Source organism: Scyliorhinus canicula, chromosome 1, assembly GCF_902713615.1.
Source record: "Scyliorhinus canicula chromosome 1, sScyCan1.1, whole genome shotgun sequence".
NCBI lineage: Eukaryota > Metazoa > Chordata > Chondrichthyes > Carcharhiniformes > Scyliorhinidae > Scyliorhinus > Scyliorhinus canicula.
Window position 1 is genome coordinate 268,476,510 of NC_052146.1, and position 22,991 is coordinate 268,499,500.

The window sequence follows — 22,991 nt, forward strand, 5'->3', positions numbered from 1 at the left end:
GAAAAAACGGAATCCAATGCACTCCTCCACGACCCTCCAAATCCCCTCAAACAGCCCCGAGCGCAGTCCACACACAAAACTCCCCCAATGAAGGTTGCCCCCAAAACCCCAACCCAAGGGAGATAAGAACGTTGCAGCCATAACACTCGCATAAACCTCCCCCAGGGAAAAAACAAAAAGAGGGGGAAACCCCCAAACCCTGACCTTCCTGCCAGGGGGACTGGGAGAACCATCCTCCCCAAACACCTCCTCCAAAGTTCAATGTCCTCTCGCTCCTGCCAGTCCATTGTCTCTTGCAAACTCCATCGCTTCATCTGGTTCCCAAAATAATATTCCCGACCACTGTCGGTCACCCAGAGGTGGACTGGGTACAGCATCCCGAACTTCACCCCCTTCTTAAAGAGGGCAACCTTCATGGAACATAGAACATACAGTTCTATGTAACTATCCCTGTAACCCAATAACCCCTCCTTACCTTTTTGGTCACTAAGGGCAATTTAGCATGGTCAATCCACCTAACCTGCACGTTTTTGGACTGTGGGAGGAAACCGGAGCACCTGGAGGAAACCCACGCAGACACGGGGAAAACTTGCAGACTCCGCAGACAGTAACCCAGCAGGGAATCGAACCTGGACCTTGGAGCTGTGAAGCCACAGTGCTATCCACTTGTGCTACCGTGCTGCCCTTCACTTTATTAAAGCCCGCTCTCCCCTTGACCAGCTCCGTACACCCGATGCTCGTTCCCCACCCAGGTACATTGCCTCATCTGCCTGGCCCACCTCAAGATCCGTTCTTTATCAAGGAACCGGTGCAACCACACCACCATCGCCCTCGGCAGCTCGTTACCATGCGGCTTCCCCATGAGTGCCTTATGCGCCCAATCCACCTCTAGGGGCCATTCAAAGACCTCCTCCGCCAGCAACTTCTCCAACATTTTGGCTACATACGAGCCAGCGTCCGCTCCCTCTGGCAACCCCACAATCTTCAGGTTCTGTCTCCGGGAGGGGTTCTGAAGATGTTCCACCTTCTCCTGAAGCTGCTTCTGGTATCTCTCAACACCCCCATCTCGGCCGTCTACGAAGTAAGCTGTTCCTCATTGCTCTCCCACTGTCTCCTCCACCTTCTGGATGACCTGGCTTTGAGTCTCCAGTCTCAGCTCCAAGCGGTCGATCCCTGCCTTAAGCGGGTTCAACGTCTTTGCCAGGTCCTCCAGAGATTCCTTTCTCTGATGGACAAAATTCTCATTCAAGTAGAACACCAGCTGCTCCATAGACTATTGAGAAGGTAGGGTGAACACCTTGCCCTCCGCCATCTTTCCCTGTGTCGCAGGAAAAGTTTCTTGCTCCGACAACCTTTTTAGCCTAAAACCACTTCTGGTCCACGAATCCATCCACCGGTGGATTAAAGTCTTCCTCCACCACTCCTGTATGTTTTTCCTTCAAAACATCCACCTGTTAATCGGGAAACAGACCCAAAAACACCGCCACAAGCAGCAGCAGCCAAATATGAGACCAGTGACACCAAGGCTTTAGGGCAGCACGGTAGCATTGTGAATAGAACAATCGCTTCACAGCTCCAGGGTCCTAGGTTCGATTCCGGCTTGGGTCACTGTCTGTGTGGAGTATACACATCCTCCCAGTGTGTGCGTGGGTTTCCTCCGGGTGCTCCGGTTTCCTCCCACAGTCCAAAGATGTGCAGGTTAGGTGGATTGGCCATGATAAATTGCCCTGTGTCCAAAATTGCCCTTAGTGTTGGGTGGGGTTACTGGGTTATGGGGATAGGGTGGAGGTGTTAACCTTGGGTAGGGTGCTCTTTCCAGGAGCCGGTGCAGACTTGATGGGCCGAATGGCCTCCTTCTGTACTGTAAATTCTATGAAATCTAAGGCCGCCACCAGAAGTCTATCTTGTGACTATGTTAAGCATCAGATTGCAACCCATAGAGGTCAGCGCAGTAAAATGCCTGGACTAAATGTTAACTCTGTACTGAAATGGGAAGACAAGATTTGATCTGGTCTGTGGATAGTACAGAGTTCTGTGCTCAAATGCTCTGCTACTTACTTTCTTAATATGGTTAATATGGTCAATTAATCATTAGCTGCAGCCATTTTGATACTGATTCTGCTGACTATCTAGTCTGTGGGCCAGAGTTTGCTGGACTGAAGTATTTTGCAACATAGTCTGTTAGTTAGCTTTGTTTGTTGCATACTTAAGTTTCAAAAAATTTATTAGAACTGCAAGCTGATAATGCAGTCAGAGCAGTAAGGCATTTGGATCCTTGGTGAACAAAAAGGTATCGCCTTAAGCAATAAGATTTAAGGATTTAGAAACACGCAGAGGAATTGAGGAGAGTGACCTAAAGTGGGTGGATTCATTGTTAAATCCAGTACGCAAATAAATAAAAAGAAAAGAAGGATTTCGTTAAGTGAGAGAGGAAAAGAGACAGATAGAAAAAGATCTTTAAAAAATGAAACTTGACATTTTTAATTCACAACCTGAAGGAATGAAATACTACACTGGCTGGCAGTTATTAATAATTATCACATTGTTAAAAGGTACTTGAATATATTCAAGAGGCGGCTAGATGTTGCACTTGGGGCGAATGGGAGCAAAGGCTATGAGGATGAAAGCAGGATTCCACTATTGAGTTGGATGATCAGCCATGATCGTGATAAACGGAGGAGCAGGCTCGAAGGGCCAAAAGGACTCCTCCTGCTCCTATCTTCTATGTATCTATGTACTTACCCTGCTAATAACTGGGCAAACGTTCTATGGCGAGCTTAATAAGCAATTAATGTGCAGATGAAGCAATGACATAAGACGTCATTTCTTTTTTTTTGATCCATCATGGGGTGTGAGCATTTCTGGTAAGGTCAGCTTTTATCGCTCATTCCCAACTGCGGCCAAAGAAGGTAGCGGTGAGCAATGTGATCCAGATAGATCCATAGTGGAGGCACTGCACTGCTAATGACCTAAGTTGCCAGCAGTTTGTGGTGATTCACAATTCAAGGGCCATTTTTCCTCGCTAGAAGTTGCTGGCCAATTTGAACATTAATAAAGAGCACCGTTATTTTCCAGTAATATCTGGTCCAGCGCCTTTATCCAGAAACAGTGCTCCATAGAGCACTATAGAGTACCAACTAATATGAATTCTCCTCATTGTCTCTCATTTCTACTTTAATGATAGTCTTCCACCATTTTATAATTTCAGGCACAGACCAAACCCATTGTAGAAATAATCGGAACAATATAACCATGGGCATCGTCAGGAGCTGTCCCGGCCAAGTATTGGGAAAGCAATGAACTAGCCTGTAACATATTAACACAGTTAAAGGGCTTCAATAGTCGCATAGAACAAAAGGCAGCCCTTTTCTGAAAAATAAATTCTCAGCACTGCTTTCGGAAATGAACGTCTGTCTCAGCAAATTGACCAAATGTTTTGAAATGGTCAAAGAAAAAAGGGTGGATGATGTTGCCTAGCATATGGAATACATATTCATTTTTTAAAACAGCTTTTGATAAAGTATCATACAAGAGGTTCGTTAAGCAAGTTTGCATCCTGTGATTTGGAGTCATATTTTATCCCAGATTACCAATTTAATAATTATAATAATAATCTTTATTATTGTCACAAATAGGCTTACATTAACACTGCAATGAAGTTACTGTGAAAATCCCCTAGCCGCCACACTACAGCGCCTGTTCGGGTACACTGAGGGAGAATTCAGAATGTCCAATTCACCTAATAAGCACATATTTCTTGGCTTGGAGCACCCAGAGGAAACCCACGTAGACACGGGGAGAATGTGCAGATTCCGCACAGATAGTGACCCAAGCGGGAATTGAACCTTGGACCCTTATATTCACATCGGCAGAGGTTGATTATTAATAGTAGCAGCTCTTCATGCGGTTGAATCACTAGTGGGGTTCCACATGGATCAATGTTTGAAGCATTGTTACTTTCTATGGATAAAATAATTGGTACAAAGTTCTTTAGGTTTGCTGATGACAAATGTGTGCACAGGAGTTGGGACTTAGAAATAATCTGCAAGCTGGTTTAGATAATTAAGGAATGGACTTTGGTTTTGCAAATATCCTTCAATGTGGGCAAATGCAGATGATGTATTTGCTTAATGGTTATTCCCAGCAGGGTTAAACTCTAAATACTGTGGAGCAGGAGACCCTACTCTAAGTAGGGTTGTTCATGAAAGGTTAAAAGCCCATGACTTGTGTCACTGGACTATAGAAAAGGCAAGTAGGGTATAGGGATGCACAGTAGAATATAAAATCAGAAATACAATCTCACCCTATACAAGACATTGGCACAACTTCATCTTGAATATCATGCTCAGATTTGGTATGCTCATGTGCAAGTGATATGACATCTGAAGGTAGCCTAGGCCCTAGAGGACAACCAGAACTAATTATAAGTCCAAGGACTTCAATATCTACATATGTTCAATGAATTCAGACTTTTTTGCTGCAGAAATTTTTTCTTCCAACGGATGAGTCATGAATGTACATGACGTCCCATAAACTAACAAAAATATATAATGTTGAGGCCTTTGAAATACCAAAGGAAATAAGTTCAGTTTAGTTGAACAGGTTATTTGAGATAGATAAAGGGAAGACACTAGGGCACCAACTCAAATTATAAAAACAGCATCACATCACATCAGGAAGTCTACTTTTCTCCACTGTGAGTCATTGATCGCCAACAAATTGCCATAAAATATATTGAATATGGATTCACTAAAGGCTTTCCAAAAGAAACTGAACAATTACCTGCACATTTGTAAAGGTAGTTGAGACTAGTGCTGACAACTGTATCAGTTACAGCATTATATATAATTGTGATACACCAATTCCTAGAGTCACATGAGATACAAGATCCATGGGAGATAATATGGATAAATAATGAAACAATGCTTTGATATTTTAAGGCAACAGATCCCAGAAATACGTCAAAGAACTTTTTAGGAAATCAGTGAAGGAGTGGTGGGGCGGAGCTCTGGCTAGAATATTTTAGAGCTTACCAAATACAAGGTTGGCACACCAGATTGAAAATAGCTTAATACCCAATTAGAAAAAATAAATACCACTAACAGAGTCTGATATCTAAAATGTGAAAATAAAATTAACAAGAATTAATATAAAAATAATAATTCCATGTCAACCTGGGTTTATAGAAATTTTCATGGCATGGTTTGGTAAATAACAGGAATCTGCAGGATGTTACTTATTTGAAAAATGCAGTAAACACATCAAAAAATCAAATTCACGATTTCCAGAAGGTGTTTTAATGGTTTTGCACCCATTGATTACAGACAATAATCTTTGGTGCACGAAATGCACAGTAAAAATAATTACAGTGGGCACTGTTACTAGAACAATACCTTTGCTTGTCGGATGACGCGGAATCCACTTCATGATTTTAGCACCAGAGGCAACATTTCTTTTGATTACTGTGGTGATTGTAGATCTGAGTAGATGCAATACAACTGAGCAAGCACTAGAGGGAGCACAAGAGAGCTATATATACACAGGGACAGGAAGTGACGACACACTTCACGGAAGGCAGAACTCGTAGCAGGACACAGACATAAGCAGGCAGCATTTGAGGTAGCTGTAAGTTAAGCTCTGAAGAGAGAACGAATTCACAATAAAGCATCTTCTCCAACTTTGAGACTACGAGCTTTATTAAGACACGAGGAACAACACATGGTACCAAGAGTGGCTTCAGGCGCTTACTACAGGACAACTCAGCTGCAGATACAGAAAGAACAAAATGGCATAGAAATCTCCTACTGGACATTGGACTTGGGAAGACATCGCTTATTCGAGGATGTGGCTTGGAACCCCACCTCAGCTGGACATGACTGGCAATGTAAGAAATGTCTGGAAAATGTTTAAACAAATGTTCGATTTTTATATCATAGCTAATGATGTAGCAGCAGCCTCAGACGAAATTAAAATAGCAATGCTCATCGCAGGACATGAAGCTAGGAAAGTATATAATGGATTTAAATACTCGAAAGATGAAGACAGCAACAACTTACAAATAATACTAAACAAATTTGAAGAGTACTGTAAGGAATTTGAACAGCACGGTATGCTCAGAGGCTAAACTGCACAGAGACTGAGTGATGCAAAACTCTACAAACAGAAAGGCTTCAGTCAAGAAATCGCGAGTGAAAAGTACAGATGAAAAAGAAGAAATAACTTCAATTTTTCACAAAGCCAAAATGCTGAAATCCAGTCCAGATCGAAAGGAAAAGGTAACTTACAACTTTCAGAAAGAAAAAACGCTGAAATCCGTGATAAAATGGCGTCGGAGCACATTTTACAGTCTCGGGGATACAAAGAACTAAAAACTGCGTCTGCGCATGCGCAGGAAACGGAAGCTGCGCATGCGCAGTTTAAAAAAGTTCTTGTTGCTGATCGTTATGCGCATGCACAAGCCGCGCATGCGCAGTCTCAAAACGTTTTTGGTCGCGGATCGTTATGCGCATGCGCAAGCCGCGCATGCGCAGTGGACACAAAACCGCACAGTAAAGGAAGGCCGATTTGCGCATGCGCAATTGATTCCTGCGCATGACGTCACAAGATTCTTAAAGCGGTAAAACCAAACTTTCTTGCCTCAGAAGACAAAAAAACGCCTGAACTTAAACCAGCAGTTGAAAACAACTCGCACAACACCCTGGAAAAAGCAGTCTGTACCACCCAAAGTGAAGAGAACAAAAAGAAATCCGAAACAAAAAAAGATGATTTGTTTTTCGAAGAATACTACTCAGACATGGCTGAGTTATTCGGATATGCTGATCACAGCATCAGCGACACGGTCGCAAAGCTCAACACGAATCTACTTGTGGTAGATGAATCCAACACCATGATGCCATGGCAGATCGTCGATACATTGGATGACAGCAATACCCAAGACGAAGACGACATCACACAGAGAGCACAGAAAGACTCCACAGAGAGAGCGATGACAGCCTCCACAGTGAGAGTGATGAAAGACTCCAAAAGGGAAGCAAGAAAACACTCCCTGGCGAACACCATGCATGAACAAGACCATGAAGGTCAACCCGCCGTATCTGAGCAACCGCCAGCAGACCATGAAAGTCTACCAAGCTCACATAAACAAGAAGAAGACAATGTACAACTACCCACTGCATGTGAAAACAATGACAAGGTGATCACACTCGACATACAGGAGGTACAGGATCACAGCGAGACTCGACAGTTCTCAGCTTGTCTGTCCAGAAGCACAGAGTAGGGCCACCCAAGAGTCCAGAGAGACCACGCCAATAGAAACCATGCAGATTTTGACTCCAGAAGAGGAGCACCAAGAGTCCAGTGAGACCACGACAATAGAAACCATGCAGATTGTGACTCCAGAAGAGGAGCACCAAGAGTCCAGTGAGACCACATCAACAGAAACCATGAAGATTTTGACTCCAGAAGAGGAGCGCCAAGAGTCCAGAGAGACCACGTCAATTGTAATCATGAAGATTTTGACTCCGGAAGAGGAGCACCAAGAGTCCAGAGAGACCGCGTCAAATGAAATCGCGAAGAATTTGACTCCAGAAGAGGAGCACCAAGAAAGCAAAGACGACAAATCTAATCCACAACAAATGACTGATGTCACCAGCATCAATGCAACATCAGATCAGTCTCACCTTTCTCGAGACGAAACGTTCAATGCAACAGATTCCACAAAGGACACTCGCACCAATAACTGTGACAATGACTCAAATTATCCACACGGGACACTCATTGAGCATAACAAGAAAAACAAAAGCCAAAAGAAGCACAGCAGAAACGAGAACAACAACAGCAAGAACAAAAGCAACATGAAGCATGACAAGAACAACAAATATCGCAAGAAGCACTGCAGAAACAAGAACAACAACAGCACCAAGAAAAACTACAAGCACAACGACAAAAACTACAAGAAGAACAACAAAACCAACAAGAAGCATAACAAAGATAGTGACAACAACAAAGACAGAAACGACAAAAACAGCAACAAGAACGGCAACGAAAACAACAAAGACAGGAACGACAGAAACAACAGCAATGAAACAACGACTTGTACAAAATGGTACAACTCTGCACATGAAGGACAATGCCACAGCACACTGCAAAACAATGACAAGACTACAAACATGCCATGGGATGACAACGAATCTCACAAACTCACATCTGCTCCAGAACAAGCAAGCATACCAGCTTTCAAGGCAGATGAAATACTAAATCGATACCACAAGCACAGAAAAAAGTCCATGTCAGTCAACATCAGTGGTTCGACCATGCAAAAACCATGGGATGACGTATTGGATACTTAAAATAACAAGGAACACCAACAACATTCACAACGGAGTTGCAATATCAATATCACCACGTCAACACAACAAAAGAAAAAACTCTGAACAAATTCAACAAGTTTGGACTCATAAATGTTTTTATTAAGATTGGACTCATAAATATAAATTGGCTTTGTAAAATATGCAATAGCACCATCACTTGTATAGATACACATATCATAAGTAACTGTTTTGTACAATTTTCCTTAACGATGTACAGAAAATATGTAAAGAAAAAAGGGGGATGTGGTGATTGTAGATCTGAGTAGATGCAATATAACTGAGCAAGGACTAGAGGGAGCACGGGAGAGCTATATATACACAGGGACAGGAAGTGACGACACACTTCACGGAAGGCAGAACTCGTAGCAGGACACAGACACAAGCAGGCAGCACTTGAGGTAGCCGTAAATTAAGCTCCGAAGAGAGAACAAATTCACAATAAAGCATCTTCTCCAACTTTGAGACTACGAGCTTTATTCAGACACGAGGAACAACACAATTACGACTGTGAACAAGTTGTGCTGGAAGTTTCAATATGGTCACAGTCTACTCAAGTCCTACTGAAATCAAGCCATCTGCTTGAAGCCCTGAATGTACATCATCTCTTCAATCCAGACACTAGGTGGAGGTGAGATCTGTAAATAATGGTCTCAGCAGCCACTTGAGAAATGAGGACTATCATGAAGTAGATCCTGTATATCTTTTAAGGGCAAAACAAATGAGAGGAAATTATAGCATCAGTCATGGCCATATCAGGATAATACAAACATTTTTGTTTGTTCTCCTTCCATCATTGGTGCTCAACATCAGCCCTCCTCAGCCATTTCTTCAAATATTATACTATTTATACGGTTAACTATAGTAGGTAGTCTGCCATCTATTTTGGGAAGTAGGAAGCGGCTGGAGATACAGAAAACAACCTTCAGCTAGGTTAAATAGAAGCAGAAAATGCTGGCCAGACTCAGAAGATCTGGCAGTATCCAAGTAGAGAGAAACAGAGTTAACATTTCAAGCTTCACAGTGGTTAGTCGGATTATTGTTCCTGAGGGAGGGATAAATTTTTCAACCAAACATTTTCCTACAAATAAACAGCCACAAAGGAACTATCTATATTAAAAGGTTGGCTGATGGGAGAAAAAATTATGGAGAGGACAATCTGCTGGAGCCCTTTTAGTAAAATATATTAGAATCATGACTGGAAAGGTCTTTAACAGAGGGGATTATTCTCAAAACTACTCCTGGTAGTCCTAAAGATTATTGAATTGAAAATTAACTTTTGCAGGGACTATTGAGAAATGCATGGATCTTAACACTTGAACTTTAAGGCAGTAACTGGGCTAAGCAGTTGCCAAATTAGATATAACCCACACTTTCCTGATACTGAAAATAATTTAGCACTGTTAAATTACTGGTTGAAGAATGTTTTGTGGTGGAAATTGAGTAAAAAGTGCACTTTACTAACAGCAAATTCCACCCATTAAAAATGTTGAACTTTGTAAATAGAATTTCAAATGGGAACCTGAAAGTCTTTAAAAATGGCAAATATCAGGTTGAAACTGAAAAATATCAAAAGGGGATTTTCACACAAGCTCAAGGCGTCAGGTTCTATTTGAAAAAGATACCTTGATTTGCAAAAACAAAATATGCACGTCACGATTAATGAGCTATTTTATCTACTTTGGATGTTGCCTACTAATAATGCCTATTAGAATCACAGAAAAATAGAACAGCACAGCACAGAATGGATCCATCATGACTTTCAAAGAGCAATCCAGTTAATCCCACTCCCTACTCTTTCCCCATCCCTGCAATATCTTCTCCTTCAGATATTTATCCAATTCTCTTTTGAAGGCTATAACTGAATTTGTTTCACCCACGACAACGTCTATTGGCAAGAAGAACAGGAGTTGCTGTGGGAACACCATTGCATCCATAGTTTTCCATTCCTTCACCAGAATACTGGAATTCCAGAACTAACACCACTGTGGGAACACTACCACTACAAGATCTACAGCAGTTCAACAAAGAACATCAACATTTAATCTGGGCAACTAGGAATGGTCATTAAACATAGCCTTGCTAAAGAAAATGTTTGTCCAGCACTAGAGGTGCTCTTTATTAAATCATCTTGAAAGATGTGTGGAGTAACTTCAATTTGCAAATCTAACGCACAATGGCAAAAATAATGTTTGATTGGTCTTGAGCGTGATCCACAGGCCATGCTGTGCCCAAAACGCAGCGCTCTGCAGCGAATCGTGGCCAGTAAATGACAGGAGACCCCGCTTCTGGGATCTACCCGGCTTGCTATGTTTTGCGAAGCCCGGCCATTGTGGGTGGAATCACTTATTGGCCCCCAGGTGCTTGCCCTCTGGGCAGCGTGGCACCCTAGCACTGCTGGTGGTACCCTGGCGTGGGTGTGGGAAGACCCTTGTACAGTGAGTTGGGGCTTGTGAGGGGGGGGGGGGGTTCGGTTTGGGGGTCGGGTTGGGAGCTCGAGAGATCGGGATGGCATTTAAAAATGGCGTCTCAATCTCTCACTGCATGGAGGAGCGCCGGCGAGCAAGCTCCTCGGTGCACAAAACGAGGCTAAGTGCAGCCTTGGGCACCACGATACCCGCTGAGGTCCCATATCTAACCGGATGGGCATTAGATAGCGCTTGTATGGAATGAAACTAATGTCAGAGAGGTAATTCAAAGCCGGACGACTCCAAAAAAATTCAGAATCACTACCTACACCGGAAAAGACAGAATGAGAAATAACAAATAAAAACCCATTGCTTCGGAAGAATACTTCCGTAAAAATGCCCTCAAACAAATTAAAAGCTTCCACATTTGATAAATAATAATAATAATCTTCATTAGTGTCACAAGTAGGCTTACATCAACACTGCAAAGAAGCTACTGGGAAAATCCCCTGGTCGCCACATTCCGGCGCCTGTTTGGGTACACAGAGGGAGAATTCAGAATGTCCAAGTCACCTGACAAGCATGTCTATCGGAACTTGTGCGAGGAAGCCAGAACACCCGGAGGAAACCCACGCAGACATGGGGAGAACGTGCAGACTCCGCACAGACAGTGAACCAAGCCGGGAATCGGACCTGGGTCCCTGGCCCTGTGAAGCAATAGTGCTAACCACGGTGCTACCATGCCGTCCCATCAACAGCACTGAGTTAATTAATCTGCTGTTGAAGTGCTGAAATGTCATTTATGTCCTAGGTTTGGGAAAGGGGAGATTAGCAAGAGTTCTCACTCCTTGGCCGGGATTCTCCCCTACCCAGCGGGGCGGGGGGTCCCGGCATGTCGGAGTGGCGTGAACCACTCTGGCGTCGGGCCGCCCCAAAGATGCGGAATTCTCCGCACCTTTAGGGGCCAAGCCCTCACATTGAGGGGCTAGGTCCGCGCCGGAGTGGTTCTCACTCCGCCGGCTGGCGTGAACTGCCTTTGGCACCGAAAGGACTTCGCTGGCTGGCGCAAGTCCGCGCATGCGCCGGAGCGTCAGCGGCTGCTGACATCATACCGGCGCATGCGCAGGGGAGGGGGTCTCTTCCGCCTCCGCCATGGTGAATCGCCACGCCACGCTGATCAGTGGGCCCCGATCGCGGGCCAGGCCGCCGTGGGGGTACCCCCCAGGGTCAGATCGCCCCACTCCCCCTCCCAGGACCCCGGAGCCCGCCCGCGCCGCAAATCCCACCGGTCAGGTAGGTGTTTTGATTCCCGCCAGCGGGAGAGGCCAGTCAGTGGCAGGACTTCGGCCCACCGTGGGCCGGAGAATCACCGCGGGGGGCCCACCAACCGGCGCAGCGCGTTTCCCGCCCCTGCCAAATCTCAGGGGTCAGAGAATTTGGGACACGGCGGTGCCGGGATTGATGCCGGCCCTGGGCGGTCGGAGAATCCCGCCCATGATCTACAGCTGTATTTAAGGGGAAGCTAGTAAAGCACGAGGGAAAAATAAATAGATGGATGTGGTATGGTATGATCTGAATGGCAGAACAGGTCGACTGTTAGGTCAACTTCTTATGTTCCAGATTAAGTAAAGGCGGGTTTGATTCTGTGAAGCAAATACCATTTCTTATTATTCACTCATGGCATGTGGGCGTCGCTGGTTGGGCCAGCATTTATAGCCCATCCCAAATTACTCTTGAATTGAGTGGCTTGGTAGGCCATTTCAGAGGGTATTAAGAGTGAGCTACATTGCTGTGCGTCTGGAGTCACAGAGGCCAGACCAGATAACGACAACAGATTTCCTTCCCTAATGGACCTTAGTGAGCCAATCGACAATGGTTTAAAGGTCATCATTAGACTTTTAATTCCTGATATTTTATTGAATTCAAATGTAACCATAGAACATAGAACATAGAACAGTACAGCACAGAACAGGCCCTTCGGCCCTCAATGTTGTGCCGAGCCATGATCACCCTACTCAAACCCACGTATCCACCCTATACCCGTAACCCAACAACCCCACCCCCTTAACCTTACTTTTATTAGGACACTACGGGCAATTTAGCATGGCCAATCCACCTAACCCGCACATCTTTGGACTGTGGGAGGAAACCGGAGCACCCGGAGGAAACCCACGCACACAGGGGGAGGACGTGCAGACTCCACACAGACAGTGCCCCAGCCAGGAATCGAACCTGGGACCCTGGAGCTGTGAAGCATTTATGCTAACCACCATGCTACCCTGCTGCCCCAAACCATCTGCCGTGGCTGGATGCAAACCAAATACGAATTACCCTGGGTCTCTGGATTACTAGTCCAGTGACAATACCACTTCCCCTTGTGCAATATTATGGAATGGGAATGTATCTTAAGCGGTAAGCATTAAGCCAACTAACCAAAATATGCAAAGACAGACTGTAGAAATTGCTAATTTTTGTATCTCATATGAAACACAGACCTCTAAGCCAAGAACACTTACTGACACTTACTAAAAGAGCAACCAAATTTGGTGCTCAGAAGTTATTCACCAAGGGTAATGCAATAAGCGTATAGACATAAAACACTATTGTCAATTTTCCCTTTTGAACTTGGATAAAAGGTTAAGAAATGAACTGTGATCAACTATTGGCACAGTGGTTAGTACTGCTGTTTCACAGTGCCAGGTACCCGGATTCGATTCCGACCTTAGGTGACGGTCTGTGTGGAATGTGCACATTCTCCCCCTGTCTGCGTGGGTTTCCTTCGGGTGCTCCAATCTCCTCCCACAATCCAAACATGTGCAAGTTAGGTGGATTGGCCATGCTAAATTGCCCCTTAATCTCCAAAGGTTAGGTTAGGTGGGGTTACAGGGATTGGGTGGGGATTGGGCCTCAGTAGGGTGCTCTTTCGGAGGATCGGTGCAGACTCGATGGACTAAGTAGCCTCCTTCTACACTGTAGGGAATCTATGATATTTGGATGTTACTTGCTTAAGCTATATTAGAGGATAGTATTGACCATTAAACATTTTAAATTTATTCGTTGAAGTATTCCAATATTGATTAGGCTCAATAAACTTTATATATGTCAACTGAATGGAAAGGGATTCAATGATTCTATAACGTTTAAAGAGTAGATTATCTCTTGCACAAAAATGTGGTTTAATGTATCTTTTTCATTCCTTTTCCTCCATATGCTTGTAGTTGCATAAGCTAGTAATCTAAACTGTCCAAGTTACTGGTTATTTGGCTGGTTTATTCATGTTGTCAACTCAAGTAACTGAAACCTAAAGTTTTCAATCACTCCTCCTACTGTATTTGAAGAAATACAAGGCAGCCTTTTGAGGGCCTCCCAAAGGGAATGTGACATACATTTTGACCTGACACTCCTCTGTAACACTATCCACACATATAACTACAGTTCTGTTGTGACCTTCCTACTGATATCAATGAACATCTGTTTACCACTTCAAAATGTCAATTTCTGATCCTTAATATGTGAAGCAAGTTATTTTTTGGATTTGAGGTTGACAGGTAGCTCTACTGAGTTTTTGGTACAAATGATCCACATTTTCAAGATATAGCTCAAGTACCAATTCATTCCATAACCAAGGCGATTATACATTGACAATTCTTTCAGAAAACCATAAGTACCAATTTGTTTTTTGGATTGTTTTTCCAGTCATATTTGAAAGGTTGTATTTTACTATTAATGACATTTTTAAAATTCTTTACAGATACTAACTATACAGCATGCTTTATTTATTTATACCAAGTCAGTTACTTACACTTGTTTCTGTTTTTCTGACCATAAATAATGTAAATAGTATCACTTTGCCAAATTAGAGAGCCGTAATGGAACAAAATCAGTTTATTTAGACGACACTGACTGAGAGCTTATGAACCCCCTCATTAAATTCGGATTTACTGAGATGAGGTAACAGTGTACTTCAGATACATAATAAGGAACTGCATCATTCATACATATTACCAATCATGAATGGATTTAAATTTAATGCATTTTTTTTCTGAAAACAGGAATTTAACATCGCAAATGTATACGCTTTACTTAATAATTGCTTTATTTTTCAATTTTAGTCTCAAGAATATCCACCAATATTACTTGTCTGTTTATTTTTAAACAAAAATAATGATGTTGATCAAAAAAAGCTGCTGTAGGTTTTCCTGGCAATTATCAAACATGCTTTAGCTAATTTTAGAATAGATTAAGATTTGTAGTTCAAGCAAATAAAATAAACAAGTCATGTTATTGATTAGAATTAGTGGTAATGAGGCTTGAGATTCCATGTTCCAATGTTAACACAACTTCGAAAGATATTATTTTCACTACTCAAAATAGGGAAAACTTTTTGAACATAGATAGAACATAGAACATAGAACAGTACAGCACAGAACAGGCCCTTCGGCCCTCGATGATGTGCCGAGCAATGATCACCCTACTCAAACCCACGTATCCACCCTATACCCGTAACCCAACAACCCCCCCCTTAACCTTACTTTTTAGGACACTACGGGCAATTTAGCATGGCCAATCCACCTAACCCGCACATCTTTGGACTGTGGGAGGAAACCGGAGCACCCGGAGGAAACCCACGCACACACGGGGAGGACGTGCAGACTCCGCACAGACAGTGATCCAGCCGGGAATCGAACCTGGGACCCTGGAGCTGTGAAGCATTTATGCTAACCACCATGCTACCGTGCTGCCCCTTATAGTTAGATATGGCACTTAGGGTGAAGAGGATTAAAATATATGGGGGGGAAAGCGGGATTAGGCTATTGAGTTGGATGATCAGCCATGATCACAATGAAAGGCGGAAAAATCTCAAAGGGCTGAATGGTCTCCTCCTGCTCCTATTTTCTATGTTTCTACGTAAACAGTTCATTGAATTATGTTAATTTCACTAAAAACAGAATTATGCTAATTTATCATTTATGTTTCAACTCTTCCTAACATACAGTTACACACGTTACTTGCTTAAGCTATATTAGAGGATAGTATTGACCATTAAACATTTTTAATTTATTTGTTGAAGTATTCCAATATTGATCAGGCTCAATAAACTTTAATTATGTCAACTGAATGGAAAGGATTCAAGCCCCTTATGTAAATAATGTATTAGATTCTTCTCGTAATTAATCATTTAAGATTTGCGTAACCTACTCACCATAGTGAACATCTTTTTTATTTATTTTTTCATGGGATGTGGGTATCACTGGTAAAACGCCAGCATTTTTGCCCATCCCTAATTACCCACGAACTGAGTCACTTGCTACACCATTTTAGAGGGCAGTTAAGAGTCAACCAGATTACTGTAGGTCTGGAATATCAGCTAGAGGGGCTGGTTTCGCTCAGAAGACTAGACAGCTAGTTTGTGATGCAGAACAGGCCAGGAGCACAGGTTCAATTCCCGTATCAGCTGAGAATTCTGAATTCCCCCGAACAGACGCCAGAATGTGGCGACTAGGGGCTTTTCACAGTAACTTTATTGCAGTGTTAATGTAAGTTTACTTGTGACAATAAAAATATTATTTATTTGCTTCTATTCAAGTAATCATCTGATGCCCTCTTGAACGCCTGGATTGAACCTGCATCCACCACATTTCCAGGCAGTGCTTTCCAGGCCTGAACCATTTGTTCTGTTACATGTTATTTTCTCACATCACATTTGTTTTTTTTTGCAAATCACTTTAAATCTGTGTTCTCTTGTTCTTGATCCTTTTATGAGCGAGAACAGTTTCTCCTGATCTACTTTCTCCAGGCCACTCATGATTTTGAACATCCATCAAATCTCCTCTTAGCCTTCTTCTCTCCAAGAATAGTCCCAAACTCTCCAATCTATCCACATATCTGAAATTTCACCTCCCTGGAACCAATCAACAGTGGTTTCATGGTCACCATCACTAATTACTAAAACTAGCTTTTCCATTCCAGATTATTAATTTAATTTAAATTCCACCAATTGTTGAGGTGAAATTTAAACCCTTGTGCCCAGAACATTAGGGCCTCTGGATTGCTATGCCACCTTATCTCCTTCTATGACATTGTAGGACTTTATAGTATACACAAGACATTCCATTAATGCATAATTCAGACGAGAAGCAGTATATCGACAATGTTTTCAAACAATGTGGATTAGCACAGTACTGTCTTTTGTATTTGGTACATAACATTCAGCCAATTCAAATATAATTACGACAATTAAGACTATACCAAGACTATAAATAGATAATTGTAATATATAAAGGTGCACAATTGCTTATGTTTGCATCTTCCAATGAAAAATTGATTAAAAAAACTAGTTTCACAAATTTATATTGAGATTAAAAAATCTAAAGCACATTTAATGGTACATCAAAACCAAGTATCTGTCATTCAAAACCATAGTTATCAGAGATGCCGTACGGGCTGCACGGTATCGCAGTGGGTTAGCACTGCTGCCTCAGGGCGCTGAGGTCCCAGGTTTGATCCCAGCTCTGGGTCACTGTCTGTGTGGAGTTTGCATATTCTCTCCATGTTTGCTTGGGTTTTGCCCCCACAACCCAAAGAAGATGTGCAAGCTAGGTGGATTGGCCATGCTAAATTGCCCCTTAATTGGAAAAAAAATGAATTGGGTACTCTAAAGTTACAAAAAAAAATAAAAAAATAAGAGATGCCTTACCGTATGATGAAGGGCACAAAGGGTGCCAGGCTGAGAGCTGAGCATGTGCCATCCAAGGGGGATGGATATAACCGACCCAGAACAAGCAGCAACAAGAACAGGCTAGGATGGAGCTTCAGCACACCACAATCGCTTTACATATAGGATAAGAAAACAAGCATTGTGAGATGAATAATTGAACAGAAAAGCAATGTTAGATTCACACCAAAATAAAATATCTTTCTCACCTCCATCTAAAATAAAATGTTAAATTTACCACAATTTTATTCTATCACAACAAATTACTCAATCATAAGTAGAGGGGTATCTAAACCAGAGGCAGGGGATTACTGTGTTTAGCATTTGACATTTATAGTAGAAATCTAGTGCTATAAAGTATATAGTTAACCGTAACTTACTTAAATTTAACAAGTGTTTATTTTTTAATTAATTTGTTAATTAGTCCTAGAAATAACAGTTAGAGGGGTAAAATGCTTTTACCTGCAAGATGTGGAAAGTCAGTGAAGCTTTCAGCATTCCGGACAACTGCAGTTGCAGGAAGTGCACCCAACTGCAGCTTCACATAGACCCCTTGGATCGTTTGGAGCAGCAGTTGGATGCACTTTGGAGGTGGTGGAAAGCATCACAGACAGGAGTTTTAGACACGTGGTTACACCTAAGGGCAGGAAGATAGGTGGGCGACGGCTAAAAGAGGTAGGGAGTCCGTGTATGAATCCCCTGTGTCTATCCCCCTCTCTGACAAGTATACCGTTGTAGATACTGTTGGGGGGGAAATGATCTATCCAGAGAAAAAAAGCAGCAACCAGAGCAGTGACACCATGACTGGATCTGTTATTAAGCAGGGAGGGACAAAGCGCAGAAGAGCAATAGTTATAGGGAACTCTATAGTTTCTGTGGATGTGAAAGAGACTCCGCGATGGTTTGTTGCCTCCCTTACCAGGGTCCAGGATGTCTCTGAACAGGTAGGGGGCATTCTAAAGGGGGAGGGTGAACAGCCTGAGTTTGTGGCAAATATTGGTACTAACGACATAGGCAGGGAGAGTGACGAGGACCTGCAGCAAGAGTTCAGGGAATTAGGTAAAAAGTAAAACACAGAATCTCTAGGGTTGTAATCTTGGGATTACTCCCTGTTCCACGTGCAAGTGAGCTTGAAAATAGGAAGATAGTACAGGTAAATACATGGCTAAACAGCTGGTGTAGAATCTCAACAGTGCAGAAGGCGGCCATTTGGCCAATCAAGTCTTCACTGGCCTTTGGATACTGCACCCTACTTAAGCCTTAATTAAGCCCACACCTCCACCCTGTACCCATAACCCAGTAACCTCACCTAACCTGTTGGACACCAAGGGGCAATTTATGATGATCAACCCACCTAACCTGCACATCTTTGGACTGTGGGAGGAAACCGGAGCACCTGGAGAAAACCCACAGGGAGAAAGTGCAAACTCCACACAGACAGTCAGTCATCTGAGGCCGGAATTGAAGCCGGGTCCCTGGAGCTATGAGGCAGCAGTGCTAACCACTGTGCTACCATGATGCCCAGGGAGGGTTTCAGATATCTGGACCATTGGGATCTCTTCTGGGGCAGGTGGGACCTGTACAAGAAGGATGGGTTGCATCTAAACTGGAGGGACATATATATATCCTGGCTGTGAGGTTTGCTTGTGTCACAGGGGAGGGTTCAAACTAGTGTGGCACGGGAATCAGAACCGAAGCAACAGGTCAGAAGGTGAAATGATTGAGGGGGAACATCAGAATAGGGCCAGTAAGACTCAAGAGGAAGAGCAGGCAGGGGGATGTTGCTGAACACAGCAGGGCTGGTGATCTGAAGTGCATTTCTTTCTATGCGAAAAGTATAATAGGTAAGGCAGATGAAATTAGTTCCAAGTACGAATCCAAGCTCTATGGATGTTGTTGCCATTACAGAGATTAGATTGACGGAGAGACAGGATTGGCAGCTAAATGTTCCAGGATTTAGATGTTTCAGGCGGATTGGAGGGTGTGTAAAAGTGGTGTATATCATAGCTGTACTGCGGGAGGACACCTCAGCGGGCTCTTGCAGCGAGGCATCATGGGTGGAGCTTAGGAATAGGAAGGTTGCAGTCACAATGCTGAGAATTTACTACAGGCTTCCCAACAGCCAATGGGAGATAGAGGAGCAGATATGTAGGCAGATTCTGGAAAGGTGTAAAAGCAATAGGGTTGTTGTGGTGGGTGATTTTAACTTCCCCTATATTGACTTTGACTGACCTAGTGCCAGGGGCTCGGATGGAACAGAGTTCCGAAGGAGAATCCAAGAGGGCAACTTGAAACAATATGCAATTAGTCCAACGAGGGAAGGGGCCGTACTGAACTCAGTATTGGGGAATGAGCCCGGCCAGGTGGTCAAAGTTTCAGTAGTGAGAATAGTGACCATAATTCAGTCAGTTTTAACATCCTATTGGATAAAGATAAGAGTAGTCCTCGGGTGAAGGTGCTAAATTAGGGGAAGGCAAATTAGAACAATATTAGGCAGGAACTGAAGAATCTACATTGGAAGCTGATGTTTGAGGGTAAATCAACATCTGACACATGGGAGGCTTTCAAATGTCAGTTGATAGGAATTAAGGACCAGCATGTTCCTGTGAGGAAGAAGGATAAGTATGGCGAGTTTCGGGGACCTTGGATAACAGGGAATTTTATGAGCCTAGTCCAAAAGAAAAAGGAAGCATTTGTAAGGGCTAGACGGCTGGGTACAGACGAAGCCCATGAAGAATATAAGGGAAGTAGGAAGGAATGTAAGCAAGGAATAAGGAGAGCTAATTGGAGTTACAAACAGTAATTGGCAAACAGGATTAAGAAAAATCCCAAGGCTTTTTTATATGTATAAAAAGAGCACGAGGGTAGCCAGGGAAAGCGTTGGTCCACTCAAGGTCAGGGGAGGGAATTGGTGCGTGGAGCCAGAGGAAATGTGCGAGGAACAAAATGAGTACTTTGTATCAGTATTCACCAAAGAGAAGGATGATGAGTCTGGTGATAGGTGTGTAGATAGTCTGGGTCATACTGAGATCAAAATGGAGGAGGTGTTGGGGGTCTTGGAAATCATTAAGGTCGATAAGTCCACAGAGCCTAATGGGATATATTCCAAAGTACTGAGGGAGGCAAGGGAGGAAATTGTTGGGGCCTTGACATAAATCATATATCTTCACTGGCTACAGGTGGGGTCCCAGAGGACTGGAGAATAGCTAATGTTGTTCCTTTGTTTAAGAAGGGTAGCAATGATAAACCAGGAAATTACAGGCCACTGATCCTTACGTCAGTGGTAGGGAAATTATTGGAGAGGATTCTTTGATATAGGATTTGCTCCCATTTCAAAGCAGAGAACGTATTAGTGAGAGGCAGCATGGTTTTGTGAAGGGGAGGTCGCGTCTCACAAACTTGATCGAGTTTTTCAAAGATGTGATGAAGATGATTGATGAAGGTAGGGCTGTGGATGTTGTCTACATGGATTTCAGTGAGGCCTTTGACAAGGTCCCTTTATGTTCTGATATTTAGCTTGTAGAAATAATGTACAGAAGAGTCTAGTTCTTGACCAGTTAAAGTGTTTTATTATAAAATAAATGCGTAACCATGAGAAATATATTACAAACTACAGAGCCACTGCAAGTATGACAGTCCACTAACACGACTAACACCCAACTCCTCGAGGTTCGGAGTCACGTGCTAGATTTACACTGCCACCTGCTGGTCGGAGGTCATTTACATCATTATAATACATGAGTGCTTACACATATCATTACAGTCCCTCATGACAAACTGGTACAGAAGGTTAAGTCACACGGGATCAGAGGGAAGCTGGCAAGATGGATACAGAACTGGCTCGGTCATAGAAGGCAGAGGGTAACCGTGGAACGGTGCTTTTCTGAATGGAGGGCTGTGACTAGTGTTCCGCAGGGATCAGTGCTGGGACCTTTGCTGTTTGCAGTATAAATGATGTGGAGGGAAATGTAACTGGTCTGATCAATAAGTTTGGTGGAATTGCGGATAGTGATGAGGATTGTCAAGGATACAGCAGGATATAGATCGGTTGGAGACTTGGGCAGAAAGATGGCAAATGGACTTTAATCTGGACAAATATGAGGTAATGAATTTTGGAAGGTTTAATACAGATAGGAAATATATAGTAAATGGCAGAATCCTTAAGAGTATTGATAGGCAGAAGGATCTGGGTGGACAGGTACACAGGTCACTGAAAGTGGCAAGGTAGGTGGAGAAGCTGGTCAAGAAGGCAAAAGGCGTGCTTGCCTTCATCGACCGGGGAACTGAGTATAAAACTTGACAAGTCATGCTGCAGCTGTTTCGAACCTTAGTTAGGCCACACTTGGAATATAGCCAAAAGAGAAAATGCTGCAAAGTCTCAGCAGGTCTGGCAGCATCTGTAGGGAGAAAAAAAGCTTGCGTTTTGAGTCCAGAAGACCCTTTAGGGTCTGGGATGCTGCCAGACCTGCTGAGATTTTCCAGCATTTTCTCTTTTGGTTTCAGATTCTAGTACCTGCAGTAATTTGCTTTTATACTTGGAATATACTGTTCAATTCTGGTCACCACACTACCAAAAGTATGTGAAGGCTTTTGAGAGGGTACAGTGTTGCCTGGTATGGAGGGCATTCAAGGTGAAGGCGGATAGGGAGGCACGAGAGGAGCGGCAGGTAGAGGAGATTTTGGAAGTTTGATGGAAGATATGTGGAGGATCCGGAGTTGGGGCTTTTGGAGAGGAGAAAGGAGTTGCAGGTGAAGTCTAATCTCATGTTGGTTAGGCTGTTGAGGCAAGCAGGGCGGTGATATATGAGCATGGTGAGAAGGCCAGTCGATTGCTGGCAGGCCAGCTCCATCGGCAGGCAGCAGAGGACGAGATCGTGCAGATTAGGGACGAAACAGGTGGGCTGGTGTTGTCGCTGGAGCAGGTGAACAAGGTGTTTGAGGACTTTTATAATGGCTTGTATAAGTCGGAAACACCCGAGTATGAGGGAGTATCTGGAGTGCCTGGAGGTGGAAAAGGAGGAGAGGGCCGTGTTGCAGAAACCATAGGTGTTGGAGGAAGTGCAGGCAACTATAGAGAAGATGCAGCCAGGCAAGGCACTGGGAATGGATGGGTTCCCGGTGGAGTTTTATACGAAGTTCAAGGATAGGTTGGCGCTGCTGATGGTGGGAATGCTTGAGGACGCGATAGCTAAGGGAGGATTGCTGGAAAAAATGAGGCAGACATCCATTTCACTGTTACTTGAAAAAGAGAAGGATCCGTTGGAGTGTGGGTCGTATCGGCCCATTCTCTACTGAACGTGGATGCTAATATACTGGTGAAGGTATTGTCGGTGAGGCTGGAGGAGTGCCTTCCAAAGGTGGTGGGGGAGGATCAGCAGGGGTTCATCAAGGGCAGGCAGCTGTCGTCGAATGTGCGTTGGCTGATGAATGAGGAGCTTTCTCCATAAGAGGGAAGGGAGTTAGAAGTGGTGGTGCTGTTAGATGTGGATGGAGAAGGCGTTT

General features: G+C 43.5%; 1 protein-coding gene across 1 annotated transcript in view; it reads right to left on the minus strand.

Annotated features, from left to right (window-relative positions):
• LOC119974222 (thyroid adenoma-associated protein homolog) overlaps window positions 1–22,991 on the minus strand; it is a 570,459-nt gene that overhangs the window by 340,903 nt on the left and 206,565 nt on the right. Inside the window, 1 exon segment of the mRNA XM_038812984.1 lies at window positions 17,472–17,603. Within this exon segment, the coding sequence (XP_038668912.1) occupies window positions 17,472–17,603 (132 nt within the window).